The 27,970-nt window shown below is 39.3% G+C and overlaps 1 protein-coding gene across 6 annotated transcripts in view; it reads right to left on the minus strand.

Annotated features, from left to right (window-relative positions):
* Positions 1 to 27,970, minus strand: part of atrnl1a (attractin-like 1a) — a 259,623-nt gene that overhangs the window by 127,455 nt on the left and 104,198 nt on the right. For all 6 annotated transcript variants that reach the window (XM_044214108.1, XM_044214113.1, XM_044214109.1 and 3 more), the window contains 4 exons: positions 23,932 to 24,025; positions 14,351 to 14,403; positions 4,116 to 4,210; positions 3,085 to 3,163 (listed from right to left, as the gene is read on the minus strand). In XM_044214108.1, coding sequence (XP_044070043.1) covers positions 3,085 to 3,163; positions 4,116 to 4,210; positions 14,351 to 14,403; positions 23,932 to 24,025 — 321 coding nt within the window. The remainder of the gene's footprint in view (positions 1 to 3,084; positions 3,164 to 4,115; positions 4,211 to 14,350; positions 14,404 to 23,931; positions 24,026 to 27,970) is intronic.

Genomic DNA, 27,970 nt, shown 5'->3' on the forward strand with positions numbered 1-27,970 from the left:
CATTGTAAGTTAACCTACCCACGTTCTATGGATAACAGCTCTTGCATAGGGTCGTGTGATATGACAACTGACACAATAGTGATCTGTCAACTGATAGAAACACTGTTTATACCTACCGCTGTATATCTCTGGTTGTATTAAACCATTGTGGACAAGGTTACAAATCAATGAGCAGAGCTGATTGTTTAATGGCAACACTGGATTTTACAGGAATTTTGTATCAACATGAGGAAGTACCTTGATTTTTTAGGTAGTTAACTGATTGCATTTCATAATGATGAAAACCATGATCAGACAACATGACATCTGTCACTTGAGATGAATAGAGATGTTAGATTTGGTAATCAGGGTCCTGCCAACACTTGGCTGAAAGACATGTCAAACCAATGACCAATTATCGCTTGCAGTCTTTTATGACATACATGATAAAGGTGATCGGGCAGGAGGGGCCAGAGACAGACTTCTGGGATCAGGAATGTCAACAGCCATGATTTCCCAAAGTAGTTTTAAATGTCAAAATAGGCGAAAAAGAATAAATGTTTTTACATGCCAGTCTCTCTAGCATCAGGATCTCTTGGCCGTGTGAGGAGTCCTAGACGCAGAATTGTCTTCCGCTGTAATACGCTCACTACATGAGACAAATTCTTGTGTCTGATGCTCATTTTAGACACCTCACCTTTTGTTGTATCAACAGTTTGACCATGTCTTTAGCCAAAAACGTGTATTCTCATCTATATTTCGTATTGAATTTCTAGAAATGTTACTATATTGTACATTATGGTAAAAGATTCCGTATATTTTGATAGAGGACTTTGTCCATATGCCCACACCCCCCTTTACTTTTTAATACTGAACATGTGACATAATTACTGTGACTCAACTGAGAGTAAAAGTGACAGATTTAGGATGGGTTAAGATAGCAACAACAAATGGTGCGGCCCAGGTGGGACTGGGAAGGAATAACTTGGGATCAGAACAAATCAGATTAAAATTTCACTCCCTTGTCACCTTGTGGAAGGAAACACTAGAGCAGCAAAAACTTTCCAGTTTAAAACTCTGCAGCCACATGAAACCAGCACAATAAGAGTCAAACTGAGTGACCGACCAGCCAAGCTGCTTTCAGTATGAACATCCTTATAAAGATATTTTTACGCAGAAAGTGGTAAATGAGCAGGCTGAGTGAAAACAGTCTATATTTTAAAATGTCAAGGGGTGCCTTTTAATCTCAAGCAGGCAAATAATTTTCATGACACCTCGCAGTAATTCGGAGCGAGCTTGTAAATTTCTCTCAGTGCTGAAGTGGTCTGATTTCAGTATCCTTCAGCGCATTATCAGCAGTTTTGTGTTAATGGCTGAGTTTTTCAGACTTTGTGAATAAAATGTTTCCACCTCCTGCTTTATCAGGGCCATTAAACACTCTGTAATAGTCTGCACATACACACACACACACACACACACACACAAGGCCCACAGTCCCAAACTGAAGACGCTCTGGGCCCCAAGACACTGCGAGTGTGAAAGCAGAGTTCTTTTATCTTAATTGAAATCAGGAGGGAAAATGTATAAAAAGCCCTAATGCCAAAATTCAAAATAGCTTCTGACGTGTTTTGTCAAGAGGGGGAATCCCCAGGAGGCGAGCAGGAAGTGGATCTGACCATTTTACTTCAGGATACTTGGCCACCAATAAAAAGATACTGACTGTGGGGTATCAGACAGACAGCTAAATGACAGTGCTTTAGAGAGACAGGCTAAACAATCAACCACTGTATCAAATTCAAATCAAATTACATTTTATATTACAGCTCACTTTCTGTTTCATTAGACAGCACTGAAATGACCTTGCAGAGAAAACCACAGAGAAATGTCTCAGGGCTAATTTTTAAAGAGAAGATTGCTGTAGTCTCTACAGATCTGTGTCATCACTATGGGCTCTATGTGACCATGTGCCTTAACAATTATTATTATTATTATTATTATTATTACTACTACTACTACTACTACTACTATCATCACTCAGATTTTTCTACTTGTGTTTGTTTCCTTCTTTTGTTTTCCTCTGTTTGCTGTAAAGCACTTTGGATCAACTGTGTTGTGTGTAAAGTGCTATATAAATAACGTTGAGTTTATTCTGGCTGATTAGACCTCTGCTCAGGTTGAAGGTCGTCAGGACTATACTTGGAATAACACTAACAGGAGAGTTAAGAACAACACACATCAAAACATCTGTTGCTTTCTATGTAAACTCACACGCCTGCAGCTTCTTGAAGATGCATAGTGGCTGTCATATGTCTCAGCATGTCAAAGCTACATTACATAGTACCAGCTTCTTGATTTTGAGGATTTGTTGCTTTCCTTTGTCTTATGTGATAGTAAACTCAATATCATTGAGTTTGAAATGTTGGTCAGACACAACACACAACTTAAAAGGTCCAGTGTGTAACATTTAGGAGGCGCTATTTGCAGAAATGGTATATAATGTTCATAAGTACGATTTCTTTAGTGTATAATCACCTGAAAAGAACAATCGCTGCGTTTTCGTTACCTTAGAATAAGCCCTTTATATCTACAGAGGGAGCGGGTCCCCTTCCATGGAGGCCGCCATGCTGCACCGCCATGTTTCTACAGTAGCCCAGAATGGACAAACCAAACACTGGCTCTCGATAGGGCCGTTAGCGTTTTTCACGAGTTTCGCAGCCACCGAAGTTTCTACTACACGCTTGGAAGGGGAGGGTGAGGCGAGCGATATTCAAACGGTTGCAAACTGCAATTTCAACGCTAGATGCGACTAAATCCTACATGCTGTTCCTTTAAAGACAACATCTTGGACTCTGGAAAATAGTTGTGGGCATTTTCTGACATTCTGGGTAATTGGTAGAGACAATAATTAATTAGCTGCAGTCCTAACGCTAATTAAACACAGTCTGTATACACACACATTCCTGAGAGGAGGTCTAATCAGCCAAAATCACCTGTGTGGGTGTATGCTGGTCTACTCCAAATAGGTGGAGAAACAAAAATGCCTTAAAGAAAATCAAACGAAAGTGACTTTTAAGACAAGTATAAATATGTGAACATGTTCTTTACCTGTTGAGCTTAAGGACCAAGTGATGTTGAGGTTGAAGTTGTTCGAGGCATTGATGGACATGTCGAGGTTCTTGTTGGCCTGCACAAAAAGAAAAAAGAAACACATGCAAGGCTGGCTTACCGAGCGAGACAAAGCAACACATTTTTCAGGACAAACTGATTTGGATCTAAAGTAAATGGAAGTGGAACACTGTAGGGGAAGCAAATGATGAAGGCTAACGATGCATTCAGACTATGCAAAGCAAATTCTTGTTGCTTTCCTTTCTTACTTTATTTATTGACTGCTGGAGTGATTTTGCAGTTCATGTTGCTGGACATGCTCCTCAGAGTATATATAGTTGTTTTACTTATTTTCTTTCAGGTCTGCTGACATTTTGCACTTTCTTGTGTACATTCTTGAAGTACAAGAGAAGAATTCTTTGCTAAAACATTTTTTACTTGAGCAGACTCGTCTTTGCCTCAACTTGTGTCACCTAGGGCGAATTTTAATCTGTTGACCTCTTGTGCATCGTTCCATTGATTTTGTCTGCAATGCTGCCTCGAAATTCCACTTAGAGCTGTATCTGAACACACCTTTAGGTACTGAGAAGGAAAAACAAGTTTGATAAAACTCAAGAATTTAGTTTCTCACTGTCGACAGCAGATACATTTAGAGAATAAATGTTGGGGCATCCTGGTGATCAAATTGTTTATGTTGCATATCAAGTAACCACGACATACCCAGTTCAATTTCAGCCGCGGGCCCTTGTATCATGCCATCACCATTTCTCTGTCCTTGTTTTTTGTCTGTCTGTCTTTACTGTCCACTATCTAATAAATGCAAAACAAATCGTACAAATACATTATAAAAAGAAAAACAAGTCCAACCTACCAGTCGTTTGATGTTTTGATCATAAGAGTGTGGCACAAATATGAAAAACTGAGTCACATTTATTTGGAAATACTTCCAATTTGCACCATTAATTAAATCTAATGAGGAGCAAAAGTCGACTTTTCACTTAACCCTGCGTGCCTTTGAGTGCATGCAGTACCTGTTCAGGTGTAGCCATGAAGTTTATGGCGGTGTAGTAGCGGTCATCTTCCTGAAGCAAACTGAAGGTAAACTGGTAATCGATCAACAGGTTGTCTAGGGAACGCCGAGAGAGACAAAGACAGAAAGAGACAGATAAAACAAACCAGAGATTTAAATTGTTTTGAATTATTCAATCTATTAGCAGCGGTGCATTACTGCTTTATTTGCACCAAAAGCTTCAGCCAGTTAAATGTTCATTGGGATGACGTGTTTAGGTAAAAATGCAGTTCTTTCTGGAGTTTGTTTTAATTTGTGTGTATTTGGTCCGCCTCTGATCTCACTCATTTTCCCTGTAAGAATGCAATTCCAAATAAACCTCCATTCTGGCTCATTTTATTGACGACGCCGTCAAGCACCGACAGATTTATGAAAGTTAAATATGGGAGACGCTGACTGTGAGTCAATATTCAATTAGATGAATAAGGCTACAGCGGTGGCGTTCTGGTCAAAGATCTCAATCAGTGACAAAATAAACAAGGTGAGCATGTATGTGTACAATCACATACACACAAATGTTTTATAATATGTTTTATAATATGAACACGAGTGCTCACAATGAGGATGCCATTTTCTTAGACAAGCAAACGGTCAGATCAATAGAACAGGAGTGAGAGTGTAAATAATCATGTTCTCTCAGAGATTTAATCATTTCTGAAAGCGACTCCTGGAAGCAGCTCTTTGTCAGCTAGACAATGGTCAGCGTATAGAGGGAATCACAGTGATTCAACATCTGGACAGACAGCAGGAGCCACGTTGGGTCACCTTGTCTGCCTGCCTGATGGGGGAGAAAAGGAGGGGGACACAGACGAGGAGAAGAGAGAAAAAGGGAATAAGGAGAGAAAGCAGCTATGTGGCCATGAGAGGATAAGGGGGTGAGAGGATATTTTTTAAGTTAATCAGCGTGACTGCTGAGTGCTAAAACCTTCAGGGGAATCCAGGTGTGTGTGTGTATGTGTTTGTATGATGTCTGCATCCAAGGGCAGCTCAGGTTAAAAACAGACTCAGGCAAGGTACACTTTTTTTTTTAATCTCAAAGAAAAGTTGATGTTTTCACACTCGGGGTCCTATTTTCATAGATTTAGCCATCAGTGCGGTTATTGTAATGTTATATTTTCCTACCATAATTGATAGTCAGCCAGATTCCAGTAGCTAAGATGACTCAAGCTGTTAGACGATCAGTTAAAGTGAAAATGAAAGGGAAAAAATAACCACATTGGACATTTCTTGCCAAAACACATTGCAAAACAATAATTCCAAGCATCAACCAACTCCCATTTAAAAAATTAAAATAATAAAAATAACATGGCATGCAGCTTTTCTTTCCTTTCTGCTTGCAAGTGGGAAATAGAACTGTGTCTTTTCTTTCTGTGCTTCGTTGCAGCAGTGCAACTAGCCAATCATGGCCCTCCCAACAGAACACATCCTGTTGTTTTGTAAATTAAAAGACTGATTTGCAGTTTGAACCACATCTGTCAACCTTCCACAGAAATGGAGGTTGATGGAAATTGTTTTCTCCACTGTGGCTAAATCAGTATTAATAATGATAACAATTACTTTATCTATGTAGCACTTCTCAAAAACAAGTGTTTTACAAAAGACATAAAACCAATAACACCAACCATAATACGAGAACAGTAGCCAATGAGACAACGACACAAATGCAACCCTGGGTGCTCTGTCATCTTTGTTGCAGTTCCAGCATTATTTCAGTTATCATTCGCCATCAGAGAGGGCAATAATGTGTGCAAACTCATGGATTTCAGCTTTAATGAGCTCTTGGACAAGGCACCTAAATCTATACATCCACTAATCTCTCTGTTTCTTTCCTGGTACTAACTCACAAGACTAAACAGAGAGTAATGACCATTATAGAGTATTAATCTGACAACCCGCTCTTTTTGTATTTTGATTTAAAATTGGTGTACCTCACTTTGTGTAACTGATTGGCAGCGGTTGAACGTAACTAAGGGCATTGGTATTGGTACTTTAGATACTTTAAGTACATTTTGCTGATAATACTTCTGTAATTATATTTAAGATTTTAGAAATTTGGCATTGCTACTTTTATTCAAGTAAAATATCTGGATATATATATAAAAATATACTGAATCCACCGCTGCTCATGGGTATCATTTTTCAATGTGTCAGATAACATGAGTCTATGACTACAAATCTTCATAATTACCACCAACATTCCTGTCAGGCTTCATCAAATTAATTATATTTTATAGAGGGATTTATAAAAGTGCATTATTACAATTATGTGATGACAGTGACAAAAGACAGTATTTAATGTGAACTGGTTACAACTGACCAATGCACTATGTTTCATAAAGTCAGCATTGGTGGCAATAGCAATCTACTGAATGCGAAATTCTAGCTTCTAGTCTTTTTAGCTCCACAGAGTAGCTGCTTAGTAGTCAGTAGCAGAGGACTTTGGTTGTGGTGGGCAGGCAGTCAGACATGTCAGAAACTGTATGAATGTTCCTGAAAAAGAACATCCACTGCTGTTACAGGTAATATGTTGCTGTCTAACACTGAGCAGCAGCAGTCAGCAGTGACACTGTAAGAGCTTTTCAACTTACAGAGCTGAAGAACTTTGTGTCACACTCTGTAGAGAGAGAGAAAGAGAGATGTTTAGTTATCACCTTCTTTTCAGCTGTACAATCCCGGGGCGTCACCAAGACGAAAGCAAATTATGTTTGACAAACACCCTTGTTTTGTTCAGCCTTCATGGCAAGTTAGCCTGAACAGCAGATATCATCAGATCAAAGACAATATTTTTCCCCTAACATCTCTCTCTTTCTCCCTCCCTCCCAGGCTGACGTGCACTGCTGCTGCTCAGTTGTTTATCCCATAAGGGTCGTCAGTACAACTTCAGAGTATTTGGGGGGTTTTATACTTTGTAAAGGGGATAGGGACTTGTGTGTGTGCATATTTGTGTGTTTGCATGTACGGTGTGTTTGTGTATTCACCTCTCAATGCATCCGGTATGTAAACGTCTGTACATGCGTATTAGGGTGGTTGCATACATCTACCTGCTTGTGCATCTGTGTTTGTGAGAGCGTTTACAGGTGTGTACGTGTCTGCATGGTTAACCAAACAAATGAGAGTACAGCACAAAAAATAACCTACACCACTCCCTCTGTGTGTTTCCAACGTTTGATTTCAAGGCTGTTGGGAACAAGAGCATCAGCCAGGTTTAAAAGTTCATCTCAGCTAATTACAAATCCCATCTGAGAAATCTGACAGCAGTTTCACTTTACCAATCTCAACTGCACCCATACATGTGCGAATTCTCACTCTGGATGAATTGTATCAAGGTATCACTAAAGGTGTTAACAATCCCCAGAAGAAATGAAATAGAATAATAGAAATAGTCCATGCCAATTCCTCAGGTTCACAGATGGGTGATCTTATTACCATAATATGTAAGATGATTCAGCCTACATGAAACAATGAGAAGGCAGAAGAGAAAGCCCTCACCCGGAACGTAATCTGATATTCCAGCAGTCTGCTTTGAATAGAAATCCAAAACAAGTGTGAACTCACCTACAATGTCAGTTTGTCAGAATCTCTTGCCGAGGTTTCATTTAATGCTTGTTAACAACTCATTATTCCCCATTTGCAACACCTGCCCGACGGAGCGTAGGCTAGACGTTACAGCATCACCTCACTGAGACAACAGGTTAGAACCAGGGGAGTAAACACCGGGACAACATGGATTCACTGTCAGTCCTAAACGGAGGTCAAGGTAACCTGCAATATGTAATGTATGCATGAGGTCAGGTGACCTCACTGTTCCTTAACAATACAATGATCTGAGGGATGGCTAGCCACAAAGTTCACAATCACCAGTGTCTCAACTGGAGACTATTTAATATATAGCATGGAATTGAGACATAGCCAACGTGTACTTTTCTTCTGGTGTGTGTGTCCTCCCAAAATGTCACATACTGTATCAACATGTATCAGACTCTCACTGAAACTTACTCAAACTGATCTAAAATCAGTCAGAATATTTAATAGTCTGTCAGGGTAACTATTGGATTGCAAAAAAGGTTTTTGGCCTGATAGGACCAATTATTCCAAGTTGGATAGGCGTCCATACGGACTGCCTGTCAGCAAATATTGAGGCATCCTGGACTGACACCAGATCGTGGTCTAATGAACGGCCTTAGGCAAGGAACGTTGTTGACTGCTGATCAGTGCCATGCGACTACTTTGAGGTCTGAATTGGCCCCAACATTCACTAGCTTTTGTCTAGCTATTTCTCTTTGATATCATTTTAGCACTATAAGAAGAAATCTAATCATATCTAGTAGAAATTGGGGATATGACAAATCAACCGTCGTCATTTCTCTCCATTCAGATGTTGGACATGGCATCATTATTCAGTACTATTTTGCGCTGCCCAACACTAATTGTCGTTTTAATTGCAATTGTGAGGCTGTCAGTAAATACTGGAGCCACTGTTGTTTGGCCTGACTAAGCTTTCCCAGCAGCCTGAGGGCAGCAGGCGGCACTGACAGTGGACTGACTGGTGTTAGCTGGTAATTCAACTGACTGCTGGTCTTTCCAGTGGAAGTGGCGGGACACTTGGTGGCCGTCCCTAATTAGACATCCCTTGTAACTGCCTGTGATGGAATATGACAGGGGTTCATTAAAGCGTTGTCCTGCTGATGCCTGCTCATAAACACTAGTCTGACTGGGGGCAAACTCATTAAATAGCAAAGTTGCTTTTCATCAATTGACTGGTGGTTTAATATGACAGTGTTAACTGAACCAAAGCATCACTCTCTGCACTACATCCCCGAGTGAGATGAGGAACACTGCCATCCATAGCTGGACACATTTATCAGTCTGATGAAAACATTTCACCAACCAATGAATTTCTGAATAAGTTTCTAAATGTGACATGACTTCATTATGTATTTTTGTTCAATTGCAGTGTGTTACAATGAAGCTGACTAAAGTTGTCAGATGTAGTGATTAAATGATAAGGCTGACATTTTTTTCCTTCTATTATTATCAACCAATCCCAAAGCCAGAAAGTATTGTCTGTAGGGCTGAGCCTGATAAACAGTAGCTGCTGCCTCTCTGCCACTGTTGTCAAAAAACACATACAGTAAAAGATCTATGACAAGGAGGCCTAGGCTATATCAGTGGTTAAGTCCTAGAATGTCCTCAGCAGACAAACGCTGCATTGGTCATTTGTTAACTTTTTTTTTTACTATTTTACATTATTTTAACAGGTAACAACATATGGTAGACTGTCCTCTATCAGTAGCAAAGGAGGAAGAAGCGTAATGTTGCTATAATGCTGCAAACCTCTTAGAATAAAATAAATAAATAAATCAAGAAAAGGCTTGCTCCAAAAAATAAATAAATAAATAAAACTCAGGGTAAAACTATTGGTATTTATTTAATGCTTTAGTGCAATTGAGCACACATACACTACATAGTCCATGACTACTACAATAGTTTGGGTTCAATGAGTCTGCTTCCAACTGACTTTGAAATAGTAACTCTATACAAATGGGTAAGAGAAAGAGAGGCAGACAGACAGACAGAGAAGGGAGTAGACTACTGAACATGTCTGAATCAGAGCAGATGTCAAGGGGGCTGGACTTGTTATGATATTCAGCTGTTCAGCTTGAGTGGTTGTTTGGTTTAGATAATGGCTTTCTATTCGAAGGAGTTTGAGGAAAGTGCTTAACCTCTATTCCTGGTCTTTTGGTTCCCTGTAAGTGTTTTGTGTCAGGGCCGCTGCTCTCTAAAGCAGACAAGCAGTCGGTTACTGCCACATGGATGGAATAAATCCAGCCCGGTGTACTCTCTCCGGCAGCAGTGAAATACATCTTTACAGGAGACAAACCATATACATTGACTATGGCTGTGTCACTTAAGGGGCCATCACATTAAAGGATGAACCTTGCAAAGGTGTGACCTTCAGTGCACTACAGGTTAGTAGGCTGAACCTGTGTCATTTCAAGTTCCTGTTTTTTAAAGTAGTGGTTAACCTCCTTTTTGGCTTGTTACCCTTTAAAGTGAAGCAATGTTTGCTCTTGACCCCTTGTTACAGGTTGACTAGAGTATCAACATGCACCTTTTCCCTGAGTAAGATCTATGGATGATCTGAGTGACCGGCTTGTAACTGATTTTGTACATCAGCTATGTCCTTGGGCAAAAGAAGGCTGCATTCCTGGCTTCAAAGGAGACTTAGGACTTGGAATGAGACAGGTCTTGTTGATCTGTTATAATGCACTTTGTCTTTAAATGTGGAGGCTGTGACCATTAAAATGGAACCACGTAACTGGCTGCATCCACCAAATTCTAGGAAAAAGGAAAGTCACAGTTCTCTGCTGGATTCTTTGTAATGGGACAGCCAGACCCATATTAGTTCTTAAAAACACACGTAGAAGGAAGAAGCTCCGAATTATGGGACACAGCTTGTGTGTAAACATTTATGCACAGTAACTACAACTACATGAAAGTTTAAATTGACCATCTTGGACTATCGACAGGCTAATAGTGACAATACTGTCTCCTCACATTCCAGTTAATTTCTCTGCTGTCCGCTGTTTGATGCGAAGAGATGGTGAAACGTTTTCAAACTTCTACTGTAAATCTGTCAGAATCTCCAGCAAGGACAGTGCTGCCTCTCATGTACTCTACGCACTATGGTACTAATTTTACATGAGAGAGATAAAGCTTTTTTATCAGCACCTTCCGTCAGATGACATTTAAGACTACATTGACCTCAACCACAATTGTGTCTGCTTTCCTTGGAGTACAAGGAAATGGATGGCTTTTAAATCTGTAATTTAAACACACTACCTCTCTGCATGTGTGAGAGAAAGGGTGCTGTGTGCATTCATGTGTGTACTTCTGAGTCCGTTTGCTCTTATTCAAACAAAGCTAACCCCATTTCATAGACAGCAAAAAAAATAATGTCACATTAATGACAGAACATAATGTAGTCAAATACATCTGAAAAAACCACACCATTTCAGCTGCAGCCATAATGATATCAAGGAGCCATGAACCTACAGGTTTTAAGAGCCATTAGAACCTGCGCTTGTGTGTTTCTGTCTGACTGCATGCGTTTGCATTACCTAAAGCCCTTATAATACTGGGCAAGGGCATTGCATTGGTGCCATCTAGTGTCTTCAAACCTTAGTCCTGAATCCAGCAGAGAGGGTAAACCCATGCCAGCGATGAACAATTTAAAATACAATATTCACCATCCCAAAAGGGAGTCATGACTCACTTTAGATGAAATCACAGGTTAAAATTTATATTTCTAGCTTTTACAGGAAGTTGTTTTTGTTCCCAAATGTTAGCTGGATTGTTACAGACCTTAGAATACCAGATATGTCTTTAACTGACTGCTGCGCCTCGTTAATGGGGAGATTTCTCTGAGCTAAATTTCTGATTCCATGTCTGAAAAAGAACATGGCATTTTAAGATAAAAGCTTTGCAGCTATAAAGGTGAACCCATGTTACCATCAAAAATCACATTCTTGAACAGAAGTTGTTTTTGTGATCAAAGGCATATTTGAGGTGACCAGTGCAATCTGTGGCATGACTCCTCTGATTGCTGTATCCTTTCGAGCCTCTCTCATTGAAACAATGATAGTCCCACTCAAGCTAGAGGGCTATTGACATTGACAGGACTTGAACTTTATTCTAGTGTGTTATAATATTAAAAGTGAATGTGTGTATGTATTTGAGTGAGTGAGCGAGCAAGCGAGCATGTGCTTGTGTGCCACAAAACATCTGTTTTGACTGCAGCATTCCTCCTTTGTCTGCCCTTTAAAAGGAAAACCAGCAATTTGTTGCAAATGAGGTAAGTCAATGTGATCCTTGCTAGCATCTGGAAACAGGAAAACAAAGTCCTGGGCAGAAACACTCTCTCTTTATCCATCTCCCCTCTCTTAAAAGTAGTAAAAATCTTTGTAACCAACTGCAACACAAAGTTGGTTGATTTTTTTATATGGGATTCAGTAAATGCGTGTCTCAGAAAATCATTCCACTATGGTAGACCTGAATATGTGATCGCGATGATGACCCTGTCACAAAAATTGGTCGATTGTGAGCTTAAAACAACGATAGTCCCGTTTTCCTGACAAGCAACCTTTCATGGTCATTCTAACCTTGTTACGGTTTGAATCATGTCACTAACCTACAGTTGATGTCTGTTACTTTAAACCATGACTGCAATCTTTCCCTAACCTTAACCAAGAAGTTTAGTTGCCTAAATTTAACCAAAACATAACTATGGAGGGTTTCAGATCAGAAAGTTTTATGTTGGAAGATTATTCTGTTGTTAGGTTGGATGAGCCCTTCATGTATTCAAATGTGCTGCAACATAACATTCTTCACAGCTAGCTGAACTCACTACAGCATGAAGCTAACACCTCTCCTGCCTCTAACAATTCCTGGAAGGCTCAGTGATTTCTTATGCTTCTCCATAGATTGAAAACTACTGTTAAGTATGCTGCTACCTTTATTCTGCCTCTAGACAGTGACGTTAGGCTGAGTCAGCTGATCACTGCATGATCTGTTGTATGAACTATCCAGATGACAGATTCCAGTTCACATCTGGGTCTCAAGGAATGCTAAAAATGCTCAATTTGCTATATGTCACCATCCCAAAATAATTGCTTTTATTCTTACAAATTCAGTATAGACACAGAATCAAGAAGTAATGTACTTTTCTAGATACATATTAGACTTCTGAGACCCCTTGTAACCAGAAAGCAAATACAGATATTAGTGTGTGTGATATTTGGACACTCAACTGTGTCCATCTGTATGCTGAGTAGTTCCAAGCATGTTGTAAGCAGTCACTGCTTTGCCAAAATAGTGCTCAGTACGCTGCTTTGGTGTCATAGCCTCCTCTAAGATCCTAAACTGTGCTGAAAGTTGTTTTCTTTAGATATATTTTGGCACAAATAGTGTGTTTGGAACACAGTGAGCAGAAAGGTGGATTATGCTGGAGGAGTGCTTTAAAAACTTTTTATGAACATTTTGATTGTTTTTCCTACTTGAACGCTTGAAGAGTTCATTTGCAAAAACAGATAAACGCCTTCTAAAAATGAATATTCCCTTGAGTGCATGATTTTGGAAAATAAATAAAAACAGACATATCTGTTTTTGCAAATGAACCCTTCGCTTGTTACTATTGGAATTCATAGTAACCAACATAATTCAAAGTGACAACAGCCTCTGTTCTCTGTCAAAGAGAAAACTACCCGTGTTTACAGCAGCCTCTTACAGAGGGTGACCGATACTCCAAAGATAGATCTGGAGTGGAGTTTATTTGTGCACACACGATCTAGCTCCTGAACTATCTGGTCATGGTTACTTTTCTGTCACAAAGGTTCAACAAAGTTGAAATGATTTCTGAAGTTCAGTGAGTCCATTTTCTTTCATGGAAGTCATTTTAAAGCCGGAGTTCATACAATGCTGATTAAAGCTTATTACCGCCAGGTAAGTTTCTCTGTATTTCGCAGTATACCGGAATTATTAAATATGGTGTCTGTGGCGACATTCCCTGCGCTGGCCCACCGGTAGTGATGCGTTTTACGCCAACCAGCAATGATTGGTTCGCCAGAACTGAAGGGGGGAGGAACCGTAGCAACGGAGTAGGCTACAGCAACTAGGACAATGGTGGAGTCTAAGGTGGAAAAACCTAAGTGTCAAAGTTTCTGATACTCCAGATAAAAAAAAGTATATATATATATATATATATATATATATATATATATATATATATATATATATATATATATATATATATATACATACATACATACATACACACACACACACACAAGGGCTTAGAGAGAAGAGCTGGAGAAGGCTTGGAAGGTGAAGCCGACAGTGGTGCCCGTGGTCATCGCAGTGACCCCCAAACTGGAGTGAGAGTGGCTACAGCAGATCCCTGGAAGAACACCGGACATCGCAGTCCAGACAAGTGCAGTACTAGGTACAGCAAAGATACTGCGCAGAACCCTCAAGCTCCCAGACCTCTGATAGAGGACCCGAGCTCGAAGGATGAGACCACCCGCGGATGGTGAAGGACAAAGTATATATATGTATATATGTGTGTGTGTGTGTGTGTGTGTGTGTGTGTGGGCCAGGGAGGAGAGGGACACTCAGGTGTAGTGGCGGCAGGATACTTACAATAACATGTTCCTCGGAGAGGGTTACCAAGGTAACGGTTCTCTGAGTCACATCTGCAACAACACAGGAAAGGAGAGACAGGCGGAGAGGGAAAGAAAAAGAAGAGAGAAAGAATATAGGCATTAGCATTCAACAATGGTTGAGTTTCTACAAAGACATTTTTGTGTTAGAGTGTGTGTGTGTGTGTGTGTCAGGTGGGCCCTTGCTGCAGGTATTGTCTTCCCCCACCTCTTTGCGAGGTGATTTCCCTTGACAGCCCTGTCTAGCCATAGCTGCTCTCTTTTTCCCACGGGCCCACTCATACACACACACACACACACACACACACACAGACAAAACACACACACACACACACATCAGAGAGATCACCTTGAGCTGTTACTGTTAGAGAGAATACTACAGCTTATAGATGCTTGATCATGCTAACCTCCTGGAGTACTGAATTTCTGGACAGGCTGAAAAGTGTTGATGAATTGTATGGAAAGGAAAACTCCACCAAAAATCTATCTTTTGAGTGGCAGCGAAAAGTTCAAAAGCTGCTCCTTCATGCAGGATGGCAGCTGTATTGAGCTTGGATTCATAGCTGTAACAATGGATCCCAACGGAGACACAGTAATGGCAAACAAATGTATCAAAAACAGAATGCAATGTCTAAACTCCTCAAACCACTCCTGCAGCATGATCCACATGCTCAGTATGTTCCAAAACAATTGTTGCTTTGCCAATATATTGCTAAGTACAAGACTTACTTAGACTTGGAGCTTCAGAGCTATGAGTAGACAATGGTGCAGCACAGAAGTAGCATATTTAGCCAATATATTTGGAAAAACCTTTTTTGCAACCTTTCAAGACCACAGAGGGTGAATATTTTAGTGCAAGACTCCGGTAAGGTAGTAGCTTTTTAAATCAAACTTAAAAAGGTTTGCTTTGTATTAATCTCTTTCATTCAGATGTTCATTTCTCTCTTTGGATTGACATTAATCAGTTAGTGGAAAATAAAACAGGAAACATACTTGACATACTTTTGTTAATGGCAAGAGAAAAACACCATGACATTTCAGTTTGAATACAACAACATTATGGATATATTTTAACAACAAAAAAAAACATTGTTGAAAAAATGTTAATCAGGCCCCTGCCAGTCACTGTTGTCAAACAAACAATCTACTCAGCTTTTCATTAGCCTTTCATTTTGACATTTCAGCCATTTCTATGTTATTCACTGTGACCAGATGACTGTCTTAAAAAGACACACATTTGTTGATGGACAGTAATTGGCTGTGGTTGAAAGCTGTGACCTTTAGGTTAAGGAAAAGTCTATAATGACCAGTAAGCTCTGCTGCAACACAATTAGGTAAAAAACCAATTGATTTTTCCAGTAGAAACCTAATGAATTTTCAAATTACATAATGGGATTTGTGTGGGTTTCAAAGGGCCCCGTGCTCCAGGAACATAAGGACTCTTAAGGATAATGTTCATTTCAACACTCAGCAAAAGTAATTAAAGAAAAATATTAGGGTTACAGGGGTTTTTTTTTCAGTTATCATCAAGAAATGATGTGCATGCTTTTGAGGCCATTAAAGTGTCAAGATGGATGGCTTGTACCTGAAGTAGTTCAGATCACAGATAGGAAAATTATTGCCTGGCAGTAGAGAACAAAAGCCAGAATTATTAAACTTCCACTGTGGGTCGAATGGAAAAGAAATGTTAAAAAATGTGGTAAGAGGACCAAATGTAATTGTTATTATAATGTCAAGGCTTTTTACTGTCTTTAAAGAGCCTTTGCATCACTGTGATGGAATGGTATAAATATTTTTTTGTGTGTGTATGTGTGTGACTGTGAGTGCCTCTATATGACATTCATCTGGAAGACTTAAAAAAAACAAAAAGGGTGTTTTTATTGACTTTGCCACAGCTTGATGAAATTCTGGATCGTGGCCATAGAGAAAAAAGAAAACTTGCTGGTTATTAAACCCATATGCTGGTATTTGACAAGCTTTACTAAAAATGGGCAATAAATCATCCAAAGCACCCCACAGTCCACACACAGTTTCACAGTCTAACAGAGGAAGGGTGGGAGGATTCAGAAAGACAAAGCAAGGTACTCTACAGTAGGTTGGGGAGAGAACAGAGAGCATAAAAAAACACATACAGGAAAAGAATGACAGAAGAAAAAAGAGGAATAACTGAACGAGAACAAGAGGGCAGGTAAGGTTTACAGCCTGAATGTTTGTGAATTCTCTTGTAGTGCTGCAGCAGGTCACGGAGCAGCGCTGGATACTGAATATTTAATTCTTCTATAAACCCTGGCCAAGGACGAGGCCTTAAACCACAGCTGCCTAACGGAGCTTCCATCCTGAATCAGGACTTTAGAACGACAATAAAACATACAAAGAAGCAGCCTGATACTTTTGGTCTAATAGAATGTGAATCAGTTTAAGAGCCCACTTAACATCTAGACCAATATGAAAACTACAGAAGGGTCCTTTTCAAGAAGCTGAATTTGCTTATATTTTATTTCATTTTGGTAGCACTCAGTGATTATTGTCTTATGGCTTTGATTCATAACAGACATTTTACACCTATAGATTTAGATTTAATGGTTAAAGGATAAGGCTGGCAATATTCTATATATTTTTTTATTATAAACAAATCCCATTAGAAGACCAAAACAATGAATTGATCTTACTAATTGTCTCTGTATCAAATCCTGATATATCTTCTTTCTCTGTGCCATAGAGCTCCATTGTTGTCCGACAGCTATTAAAAACACATCAATAAGCCACACTGTTGCACTGGGTGACATGTTCCTTCTTTACCATGAACACACACTGTTTATTTTGAATCAATCCCATGTACACCATCCTGTTTCCCAAAATACTCACTAGATGACCAAATGTGGATTAATCCGCAGCTGAAAATAGTTCCCAACAAATGCACAATTTCCCCCTGTTTGAGTCACCAACTGCAGTGCACAGCAGTTTTCTGAGAAAAGAAAGAAGAGAAAGAAAAGAATGAAGAAAGAAAGACTGTCCTACAGAAGCAGAGACGGGAAGCTAAAGAGAGGATGAAAGAGGCTTATTAAATGAACAGTTTGGGATCCACAGAAGAGACTTTAAAAGGCTTTAAAAGCTTTGGAGTCGCTTCCAGACGCTTCCAGCGTGTTGAGGACTAAGCCTATTTCAAGATTTATTGTGATAAATGTGATGTCATAACAGGGTATCTGCATTTTTTAAGTACAAATTTAATGACTCTAAGGCCTTTTTAATAACTCTAAAAAGGAAAAAAATTATACCAGCACTGCGGCAAAAGAAATTGACAAACTAGACTACAATACACACTGTTATTAAGTTTTATTGAATTTGAATAACTGAAATATTGAGTGCACATTAGCTAACATAACTACCTTCTCATTAACGAAAAGTAAAGGATCTGAATACCAGCACTATTCAGCTACTACTTCATCAGACCATACAGTTTTATTAAGTAAAAGTACTAACGCCACACTTTGAAAATACTGAACAAGTAAAAGTCCTGCATTCAAAACCTTACTTAAGTTAAAAGTATGTTAGTATTGTTATCTAAATGTACTTAAAGTATCAAAGTAAAAGTACTCATTGTGCAGTTAAATGTTCCCTGTCAGTGTTGGCCTATTATATCTGATGTTTTTGGATTAATATTCCTGCTGCATTAATGTGTATGTTGAATTTTACTGCTGTAGATATTTAAGGTTGAGCTAATTTAAACTACTTCATATACTGTTGGGTAGTTTAATCTACAGCAATGCATCATATTCTATAAGATCATCATATGTTTGTAGCACCGCTGTCCTGTGAGAACCTCGTATCTCTAAAAAGTAAACTTTTCATGAGTTCAAAAAAACGGCCCTGTTTTCAGCTTTGTGACGATGCATTTTCCAGCTGATCCAAGGGGGGTTTAAATAGTTTATTTAGCTTAAGAAGTAGGAGAATTTTCTCAACCCATAAAGGAATACTTCATCCTTCAGTTTATCACAAACATTCACAATCATCAAATTTGAGATATATGGTTTTCACTGGACAGGATGGGTATGAAAAACTGAAAAGTTACTAGTAACCAAAGCTGTCAAGTGTAGTGGAGTAAAAAGTACAATATTTAACTCTGAGAGGTAACCGAGAAAAAGTGGAAAGCGGCATGAAATGAAAAGACTCAAGTAAAGTACAAGTACCTCAAATTTGTACTTACGTACAATACTTGAGTAAATGTACTTAGTTATATTCCACCACTGCAGAGCAGACATATTCGCAGTAGACAAATCATCTCTACTACGTAACGTTACAGCCAAACTACCAGCAGCAGCGTACGACATCATGATTGCCTGATGTGGCACTGCATCAACTTTGCACTCATTACTTACCAAACAAAACCAGAACCAGACATAGTAGAGACCAAAATGGAGGGAGCTACCCTTTTAGCTTCTGCTGTTTCATACTGTTCGATACACGATAGAGAGGAGCCGCTTGTTCCATGGGTACAATCACATTACAAATTTATTTTTTTCACAACAAAGATAATGGGATGATGCTTTAGGTTTATGTCATGGTTATTAGTTTTAATCATTTCAATTTCGTTTCTGAGAAATGTCTTTTCTGTCACTTTGGTATTGTTATTATTGGTATTGGGTAAATACTAAAATACCTATTATACCCTCAGCCGCCATTGCTATGGAGAAGAGGCCAGTTAAATCAGTAGCAAATTCATGAGGCTTTGTTGTGAACAAAACACCATGTCACGGTTGGCAAATTGCCAAAGCCACACGGGATGATTGTCAGTCCTGATACAGTGTGGAGTTGAACTGTGTGTTCTCAAAAATGCTTTGTCTTCCGTTAGTTAGCGAGCTTGCTAGCACCCTTGTTAAAAATGTAACTAGCTAGTGAGCCAACAAGCTCACCTTGCTGTTAGTTAACTAGCAAGGCTTAAATGTTCCTTCAAGCTAGTGATGTAGCTTACATTCCATTTATAAAACATTCACACTTGCCAAATTATACCTAAAAAAACAAAGATGACCAAAGCGAAAACAAAGCTAGATATGTAGCTAGTTAGCTAGCTATCCCCTGGTACTGCCTGACCTTGTCCTGAGGCTGATACTGGCCAAATATAGGTTTTCAATTTTATGTATGTGTTAAATCCAACATGAAGAACCACAGAGAAGGAGGATAAGCAGACTTGCACGAGGCTAAGTAGGGGGCGAGGATGAGCTATTTTCTCTCTTGGGGGAACACTAAAGTCCTGGATGCAGAGCTCCAATAAAAAGGAGATGGATACTTAAGCTGCTTACAACAGCCTAATGGGGACAAGATAAGGGCCACAGAGGACTGGACTGCCTCATCACTTAAAACACACTCTGACTCAGCTACACTAGCAAAAACACACACACACACACACACACACACACACAAGTGACAACTATTTTGCTCTACTTGCTGTTCCTGCTCACCCCTGCTAAGATAAACAAATTGGAGATTAAAGGTCATTATGATATTGGTCCTGCTTGTGTGAGGTGTTTTAACTTTTAACATTTTTATAGGTGGAAAAATTAATCAGTGTACAGTTAGTAAAATAGAAAACTACATAGCGTTTCACAACATTCAAAATGACAAACATTCATAAGTACAACGACAGTAAAAGATGCAAATTAGCAGTCAATTAGTGGAGTGCTCTACATCTGGAGAGGAAGCCAGTTAAAGCTAAATCAGCACAATCAAACAAACAATCAGTCAGACAATTAAACAAAGGAGAAATAAATTGGAGATCTCAGAATGTTACAGTGCTGAAGAGAGTACACAGACTATCTCACACTCACACAGTAAAAATAAAATAAAAGTCCATGCAGGTTAGACTTAAATAGATTATTCATGAATGTTGTAAATTAAAACTGTAACCACACTTAAACAGCAGGGGGACATGTGGTGAGCAAACTGATTTCATAGAGTATCTGTGGCTCAGGTATAGACCATTTTCCAGCAATCTTGACCTGCCACCTTCACGCTCTGAGCTACCTGTCTGTGTAACAGCTGCTACTGCTCACACATTGGCCCTGTAAACACATGTACACAGTGTACACTGGCTTTAGCTATGATATGATTTGCTGTAAAAGTCATTTTTAGTCTGATGTTGGCACAGCCTGAGGATGCTGACAGGCCATCCAACACTTTGGTCCAGTGAAATGTATCTCTGCAGCTACTGCTACTATTGATGAATAATTTTGTTTGAATGTCCATTGTCCCCAGGGGATGCTCTTTAATACTTTGATGACTGTCTGACCTTCAGTTCACCACCAGGGCAAAATATCCCTTGGATCAATGGTCCAAGGTATCTTAAACTAAATGGCTGGATTTTGAAGAAATCCTGCCAAAAGTCGCCTACAGAAAAATATCTAAACCTAATGAGAAAATTGAAAGCACATGAAAAATAATTTAAATGTGACCACCCCCAGGGGGGACAGGCCAAGAATGCCTCAACATTTTTTATTTAATGTTCATTTGTAATAATGTTTCATCACATAAAAAAACAAGGTGACATTAACAACATTATTAAATAAAGTTTTCAAACAATTAAAATGGACTGAACATCTAAATCATATTGAAAATCTATTTAATATGCAGTCATGCAGCAACTAAGATTGGTGCCAACAGCTCACGGTTGCAGGTTTTCATAGTAACTCAAAAGTTTGGGAGGACCAAAAGAAGTAAAACTGGCGAAAGCTACTTGTCTTACGGCTTTCTGTGGATAGGGAAAACTAGTTGTCGCACATCGGAATGCCTCACCTGTAGTGAAAAACTGTCAGCAATGGTGCCAAGAGACATCTCGAGCCAAAACACCCCTAATGAAGGGGTGCTATGGTTTAAAAGGTTTGGGAACCACTGGTTTGCACAACATTAACATTACCAAACTTTGGCTTCTATTGTTAAATAGGGGGAAAAAAGTATTTTTTGCATGTTTATAATTCTCAAAGTAAGGCATCAACAAAGTAAAGAGGGACAGACAGAGAAAGAAATGGGCTCATTTTCTTATTAATATGAATGAAGATGAAAGACAAAGACACATACAGTACGAGAGAAAGAGACAAGTTATTCATGAACACACACGAAAGGATATACACACAAAAAAACCAAATAACCTGCTTTACCTAATGGCCCCATTACTCTGACTCTTAGCATTTGTGACTTTGCACAGAACATACACTCTCTCTCTCACACACACACACACAAATATGCATCCACACACCTGCTGTAACCTGAGGGCACTTACCATCCGCCCCCGGGGGGAAATTGCTCGTTCATAATCAAAACGACAAAGAAATGGCCCTCTACTTGGCACACCATTTTGGAGTGACTCAAGCAAAACAAACAGCACTGTGACAGAGAGACATTTGGAGAGAGAGGGAGCGTGTCGGAGCGAGTCAAAGGTAAAAGCGACTGCGGCACAGTGGCTTAGGGATGCACAAGTGATCACACCATTTCTGCTTTCAGTCTCTGGAATCTCCACCAGAAGAATTAATTATTGGTGAGCTCTGAAAAGAAACATTACGCTCAAAAAACTGACACAAATGCCAAGTGAACAAGAGTACTGGGGCTGTATGGCCAATTCAACATTCACCCATACTCAACTGCAGCTGGGCATTGTTCCAGATTTTCCAATATGTTACTAGCTTGATAATCAGACTCAATTGCCAGTGCGCTTCACTTCATCTTTCAGTCTGACATACATGTTCACGTTAGCTATCATCTATTAAGGAGGGGTAGTTATTTCGACCTGACTCCTCAGTAGTGATCCCAAATCCTTCCCGCCGACATCCTTTTTAGTCGACGCAGAAGTTGTGGTAAGGGTTGCTAGGAGCACACACACTTACATCGATCAAAGAAATATTTAATAGTTGTTTCCATGAGTCGACTTACAACAATATTTATAGCTGCTTCAATCTCAGCCATGTTTGTTGCCATTTTCATGGCAATGTTTCTGTTTAATTTATCTCTGGCACAAGAAGATGATGTCCCCATTCCTTATCCTGCCTGCAAAGTTGTGTTTGGCTCAGTAATTTTTCCAACCGAGGAAACAGCCATTAGTATCCACAATACCAGACCCATTTGATTTGCTGCAAAATGGAACCAGGCTCATATATTACCTGGGTTTTGATACCTAAAATTCCTGCGATGAATCAGTGTTCAACGGTGTAATAAAGGACTACTTAACCCATGTAATACACTGATTACAGTTGACAGTGAACATGTGGAGAGAGTCTTTTAGTGTGAGGGTGAGGGGCATGTTAGCTGGCCCTCAGTTTACATCATGTTAAAGTCAGGAGATGAGTTGAAGTTTAGAATCACTCTAAGGTTATGTTGAGGTTAGCGTAGGCAGTAAGTGGTGAAAGTCAAAGTTTAAGTTAAGGGTTAGAAAATGTACATAATTGGTAGCAGGTATGATTCAAGATGTATAATTTTCAACACGCCTAATATTAAAATTGAAAGGCATTGGTATCAATAAGGTATACACAAATCAGAGTTAGTTTAAGCAGGTTACTTAATCAGTCCTCATAGGAAAGCATTACATCATCATATAGGCATGACTATCCTACAGCTTTTGTTCACAAAATGTGTGTAATGTATATACACACCAGATACTAACCATCACCGAATATCACTACTTTTACTACCAATAATATAAAAATGTGTGCAGCGTTTTTTCCCAATGTTAGATTGTTCTTTAAATATAATAAACTAATCAAACTCATTAATAAACACTTAGCTGTAATAAAGTGAACTCTAACACTGCTGTCTCCACTGAGGTAAAGACTTCAAGAAAGCGCACTGAGAAACCATATCTGACAAAACACATTACAAACACATGTGGTATTTATAATCAATGATATATGGAACATGCTATCACTGTTTAAACAAAGAACAAATGTGTCCGATTGCTTCAGTTGTCTTGTCTCATCATACTGTATGTTCCTTTTGCTGGACATGGACACACACACACACACACACGTGTACTCTTTGTCGCTGCTTTCTAGCCTCGTCTGCTAGATTTATTGATGCAGCAATTTTCAGTCTGTCTCCATGGTGTGTTGGTCCGCCAAGCCATTTAGGATATTGTAGTGCTACAGTGGTCTAGTCTGGCACAGTCAGGGAAAACACACACACACACACACACACACACAATGTATCCACACACATTTGTTCATCATTGTTCTTTCTATCTTCCTGACAAATAAAATTTGATTTTAAAGTCGAACCCTATTTCCCTAAACCCAAACAAACCCAAAAAGGTAAAACACTCTTACCTTAAAAGTTACCCGATGATCCCAAAAAGGGCAGCTTAAATGCATTCAATGTCAAGCTGAAGCATCTTCTTGGTGAGTTGCCACATTTGGACATCATTATGCAGCCAGCTTTATGTTGTGTATGTTGTTTGTTGTCTAGTGTTCTGATCTCTACATATCATTTGTATTATTAAATTGGATCACCTAATGATTGAGGGCCAGCAAGATGGGAGTAGTGTGGGTGTTTAATCATACTGCAGTTACATGATAGTATACTCACAGTTGACACTGGTCTCCCTTGATGCCCTTAGTTGTACAGAAGCACTTCCCTGTGTTGACGTGGCACACGTTGGCATGGCTGTTACACTTGCATGCTGCAAAGACAAAGGTTGAAAGGGGGATGGGAAGAGAGTGAGAGATGCGTTAAGATTTTATCTCTAATCTCAAAGTAGAATCCCTGGGTGATGTAGAGACATGATGACAGTTTTCAGAACCCAACAGTTCCTTTAAGACAAGTTGTGCAACTACTGAGTGTAATGAGGAGACGAAGGAGTAAGAAAATAGAAAAGGACAAATCACAAATTTCCCACAACAGGTGTTAAGTTGCTGACTTAACACCTGCTGAAATGTTTTGTCTCCCTGTTCTTGGGCAAGACTGAACTTTATGCACATCTACCTAATCTAACCTTAAAAAGCATCATTACTTCCGCAAAGTGAGGGACTTCCTTTCGAAACTGTTTGGCCAGAAATTGTTTCGGGGGAACATAAGTTCACCACTGAAGGTGCACTATTTCCCCAGCACTTTTAGGAAATTCAAGTGCCCATTTAATGGTGAAGTTCACATTTTTCACAAGTCTGTCATAAAACTTATTGTATATATGTTATATGTCATAAAACAATATTGATATGGTGAATGTAAGTCCAATATTCACTCTCTTTTAGCTCTATTTTTGGTCCTGAGGGAAATATTCAACTCTTCTGCCGCTAAATGCTCCACTATGTTCACCAGCTAGTCTCTAACTGTGTGTGTCTGCTGTTTGGTGCTGAGCAGGTAGTGTACAGTGGGTTTAATAAAGCTTTTTCACTGAAAACAGCTGCCTCATGCGGCCAAAAACTACGCTATGAGAGCGCCGAGAGTGAACCAAAACAGTTATGGGCCGGACAGCTAAACAATTAGCTGAAACTCACTATAAAGCTCTGTAAAGCAGAAGGGAGCTGCAGATTCACCTAATAATTCTCTGTAGGTTCATCACAACCAGAGACCCCTTTCATATTGTCATTTGATACATTGTTATTATAAAAATATCAAATATAGCTGCTTTAAGGGCCACCCAGATGACAAACTGAATATTTTAAGTCACGCGACCGGTAACTCTTGACGAACCAATTATCAGTACATTTGGGCTGCCAGAGAGGTTTTAGACCTTTGTCTTGTTCTTTATCAAGATAACTGCCAAGTCAAAACCACAATCAAACACGAGTAAGATACAGAAAATACACAGCAGTCATGTTATGACGAGGGAACTAAACCGTCTTGGTATTTAAGGCCAAATGTCAAAATGTGATATTGGTAGAGCACCAGGGAAAGGAAAATAAGCTAATATGGTAATCAATGTCTGATTTGAGATGTAATTACGCAAGACGTAATTCACTTTGGCCAAAGTAGAAAAACATGCCTCTGGAAAACTTCTGAAACAATTTGAACTGCATAAGGTGAAATTTGGCTTTTGGAAACAATTTATTGTAGGTAGTCCGCTTTTGATTAGAGCCACGGGGATGAGCCCTTTTTTGGTGAATCTAATCTTTTTAATCGTTGTGTTATGTAAAAGCAGAGCGTGATGTAGCCGGATGATTCACATTGAGCCGAGCCTGTAATTTAGACACTAAATCACTTCTGCATGGAGTGACTAATGGTAGTGACAAACAAGAACGTTCTCTTTACCCTTGTAGTATGTTGTGTATGTGTTCGCTTCCACACAAGCCCACTCGTTCCCGTGTCCCTCCTCTCCAGCTGAAATGACTTTGTGCTTTGTTCTTATTCTTTCAAAATTGGCACAGAGACAGGCCCTGTAATAAAACAGTGGTGCGCTCAGGTCAAGGTAAAGCCAAGGCACTAACAGATAATGAGTGGAAGACAACCTCTTCTATCCCTTCTCCTCCTCTGCCTGGGAATAGAGCCCGATTTGATCGGTTACACAGAACAAAAACAAGGTAGCAGATATAAACGCTGCTTTAAATATTTAGATTTTTGAACATACACACACCGAGTAGGAGAAAAACAAGGTTGCGCAGTGGGGCATTTAAATGTCAGTGGGCTGAAAGTCAAATTGACGTTCTTCAACTTGAAAAACAGACACTGACAGCAGAGGCGGCAACAATAACAAAATACAATTTCAATCTATTACTTGAAATTACATTGACCTGTCACAAAGAAAGTAAACCTTTTCAGAGATGCACACTGAACTGTAAGGGTTTGGAGATAACAGAGCCTTACCAAAAAGTGGCTTTTAGACTTGAGATAATAGACAAATCACAGGTGTGTTAGTGCAGGCTTGGGTCACCCTGCTGTTTATACAATATTGATTTAGTAGCAGTCAACAACGGCATACAAAAGGACACAACTAGGAGAAATGTGCGTTCATGCACTCACACAGATTTTGCCAATCACACAGAGGAACGCCAATACAGACAGAAAGAAAAGAATGAGCCAGAGATGAAGGAGGTTTAGAAAGCTGCCAGTGACTTGTTACCGTTTTGCATTTGAGGATTGCTGAATACTACAATAATCTGAGAGCTGTTCACACACACAAGGGAACGTCAGCTGCTCTCAGCTTTCATTATCTAACTGTAATCTCAAAGGCCAAATTAAGTTTAATTAAGACACTTGGACAGACAGACATACAGTAACATCTAGGGTTGTCACTTGGTGACAAGAAAAGTCAAATCATTCCAGATCTCACAGTAAAACAAATATATTCTGTCACAGAACTGCATTAACTTTTCTCCTCTCTTCAAAACAAACATGAAACCACTGTAATCCCCTAAACAGTAAAAAGCCTCCTGCTTCCAGCAGAGCAGCCTTAATACAGAGCAACTCCCTGCACTGCAGACCCTGATGAGTGTTGGGAGGTTAATATATAAAGCTACTCTAACATTTCATCTCCAGTTATGTACTATAATTTAACAACTGCTTAAAACTAATACTTGGATTGATAAATAAAGCCACACTTGTTTCAGTAATACAGGAAAGAAGTCCCGTCCCCTCTCCTACCTAGCCACAGTAGCTAACTCAATGGGTTTCATCATCAGTATTTCTGAAAAGCCGAAATATGACACTGAGGTTCTGTCCATACGTGACTTAATTTGGTGTCTAATCATGTACTGGATATTAAACTCTGAGCACCCAACAGCAATTTCTACACATCGTTACAAAAACCAAAAAGAGTCTAGAATTATGTCAGCTCAACTATTGTTCAACCAAATCCATTCAGGACCGAGTTTTCGACGTATATGAATCTGTGCCAAAGGTTTGTGCTGCAGTTCACAATACAGTGACTTCAATGTGTCCTGTCTACAGGCCTGTTTATTACACAGGCTTTAGGACACACTGTGCACCCTGGTGTGTAAGCAAATAGGTTACAGGTACCCGTCACATTTTTGTAATGTAAACCCTACCTAACAAAACCTAAGAATGGCCATATCAAAAGAAATGGTATGAAACAAAAGTTAGGATGTACAGTCACAATATAAACAACATAATGTGGACAAATGTGAAGGTGGTAACTCTCTTAAATCTTGGTTTCTAAGGTAATAACAGTTTATTAAAATGTTGATAATTAATTCATCAATTAGATAACCTTATCAGGTTTGATTGAAGAGCAGGCAAACATTATCAAATGTATCTTATTGTTTATCACTGGAATCTATATTTGTAATTTATACAACCTCATAGACAACTTGCTTTACCCTCTCTTAATATTCATTTGTTGCTTAATTTCTGTGCTGATGTTTACTGGTAAAACCATCATCTCACAGACACGTTCCCTTTCTGTCTTTCACCTTTTATATTCCGTGCAAAAGCTGCTGATCAAACTGTAAACTAGAACTGCAGGCTGTTCCAGGATGTTACACTATGAAGTTCACAGAGAGGAGTTTCATCTGAGCTGCCAGTGTGCCGTCATTGTTCTAAGTGTACAATATTCAAAGTAAATCAACTTTCAGCGGAATATACTGCGGTGGCTGGGACCTTTATGCATGATAGATACAGGACAGATAAATGACTGGAAGCTTGTATAATGGCTCAGACTGCACACTCTGTG

This window comes from Siniperca chuatsi, linkage group LG11 (genome assembly GCF_020085105.1).
Source record: "Siniperca chuatsi isolate FFG_IHB_CAS linkage group LG11, ASM2008510v1, whole genome shotgun sequence".
Classification (NCBI taxonomy): Eukaryota; Metazoa; Chordata; class Actinopteri; order Centrarchiformes; family Sinipercidae; genus Siniperca; species Siniperca chuatsi.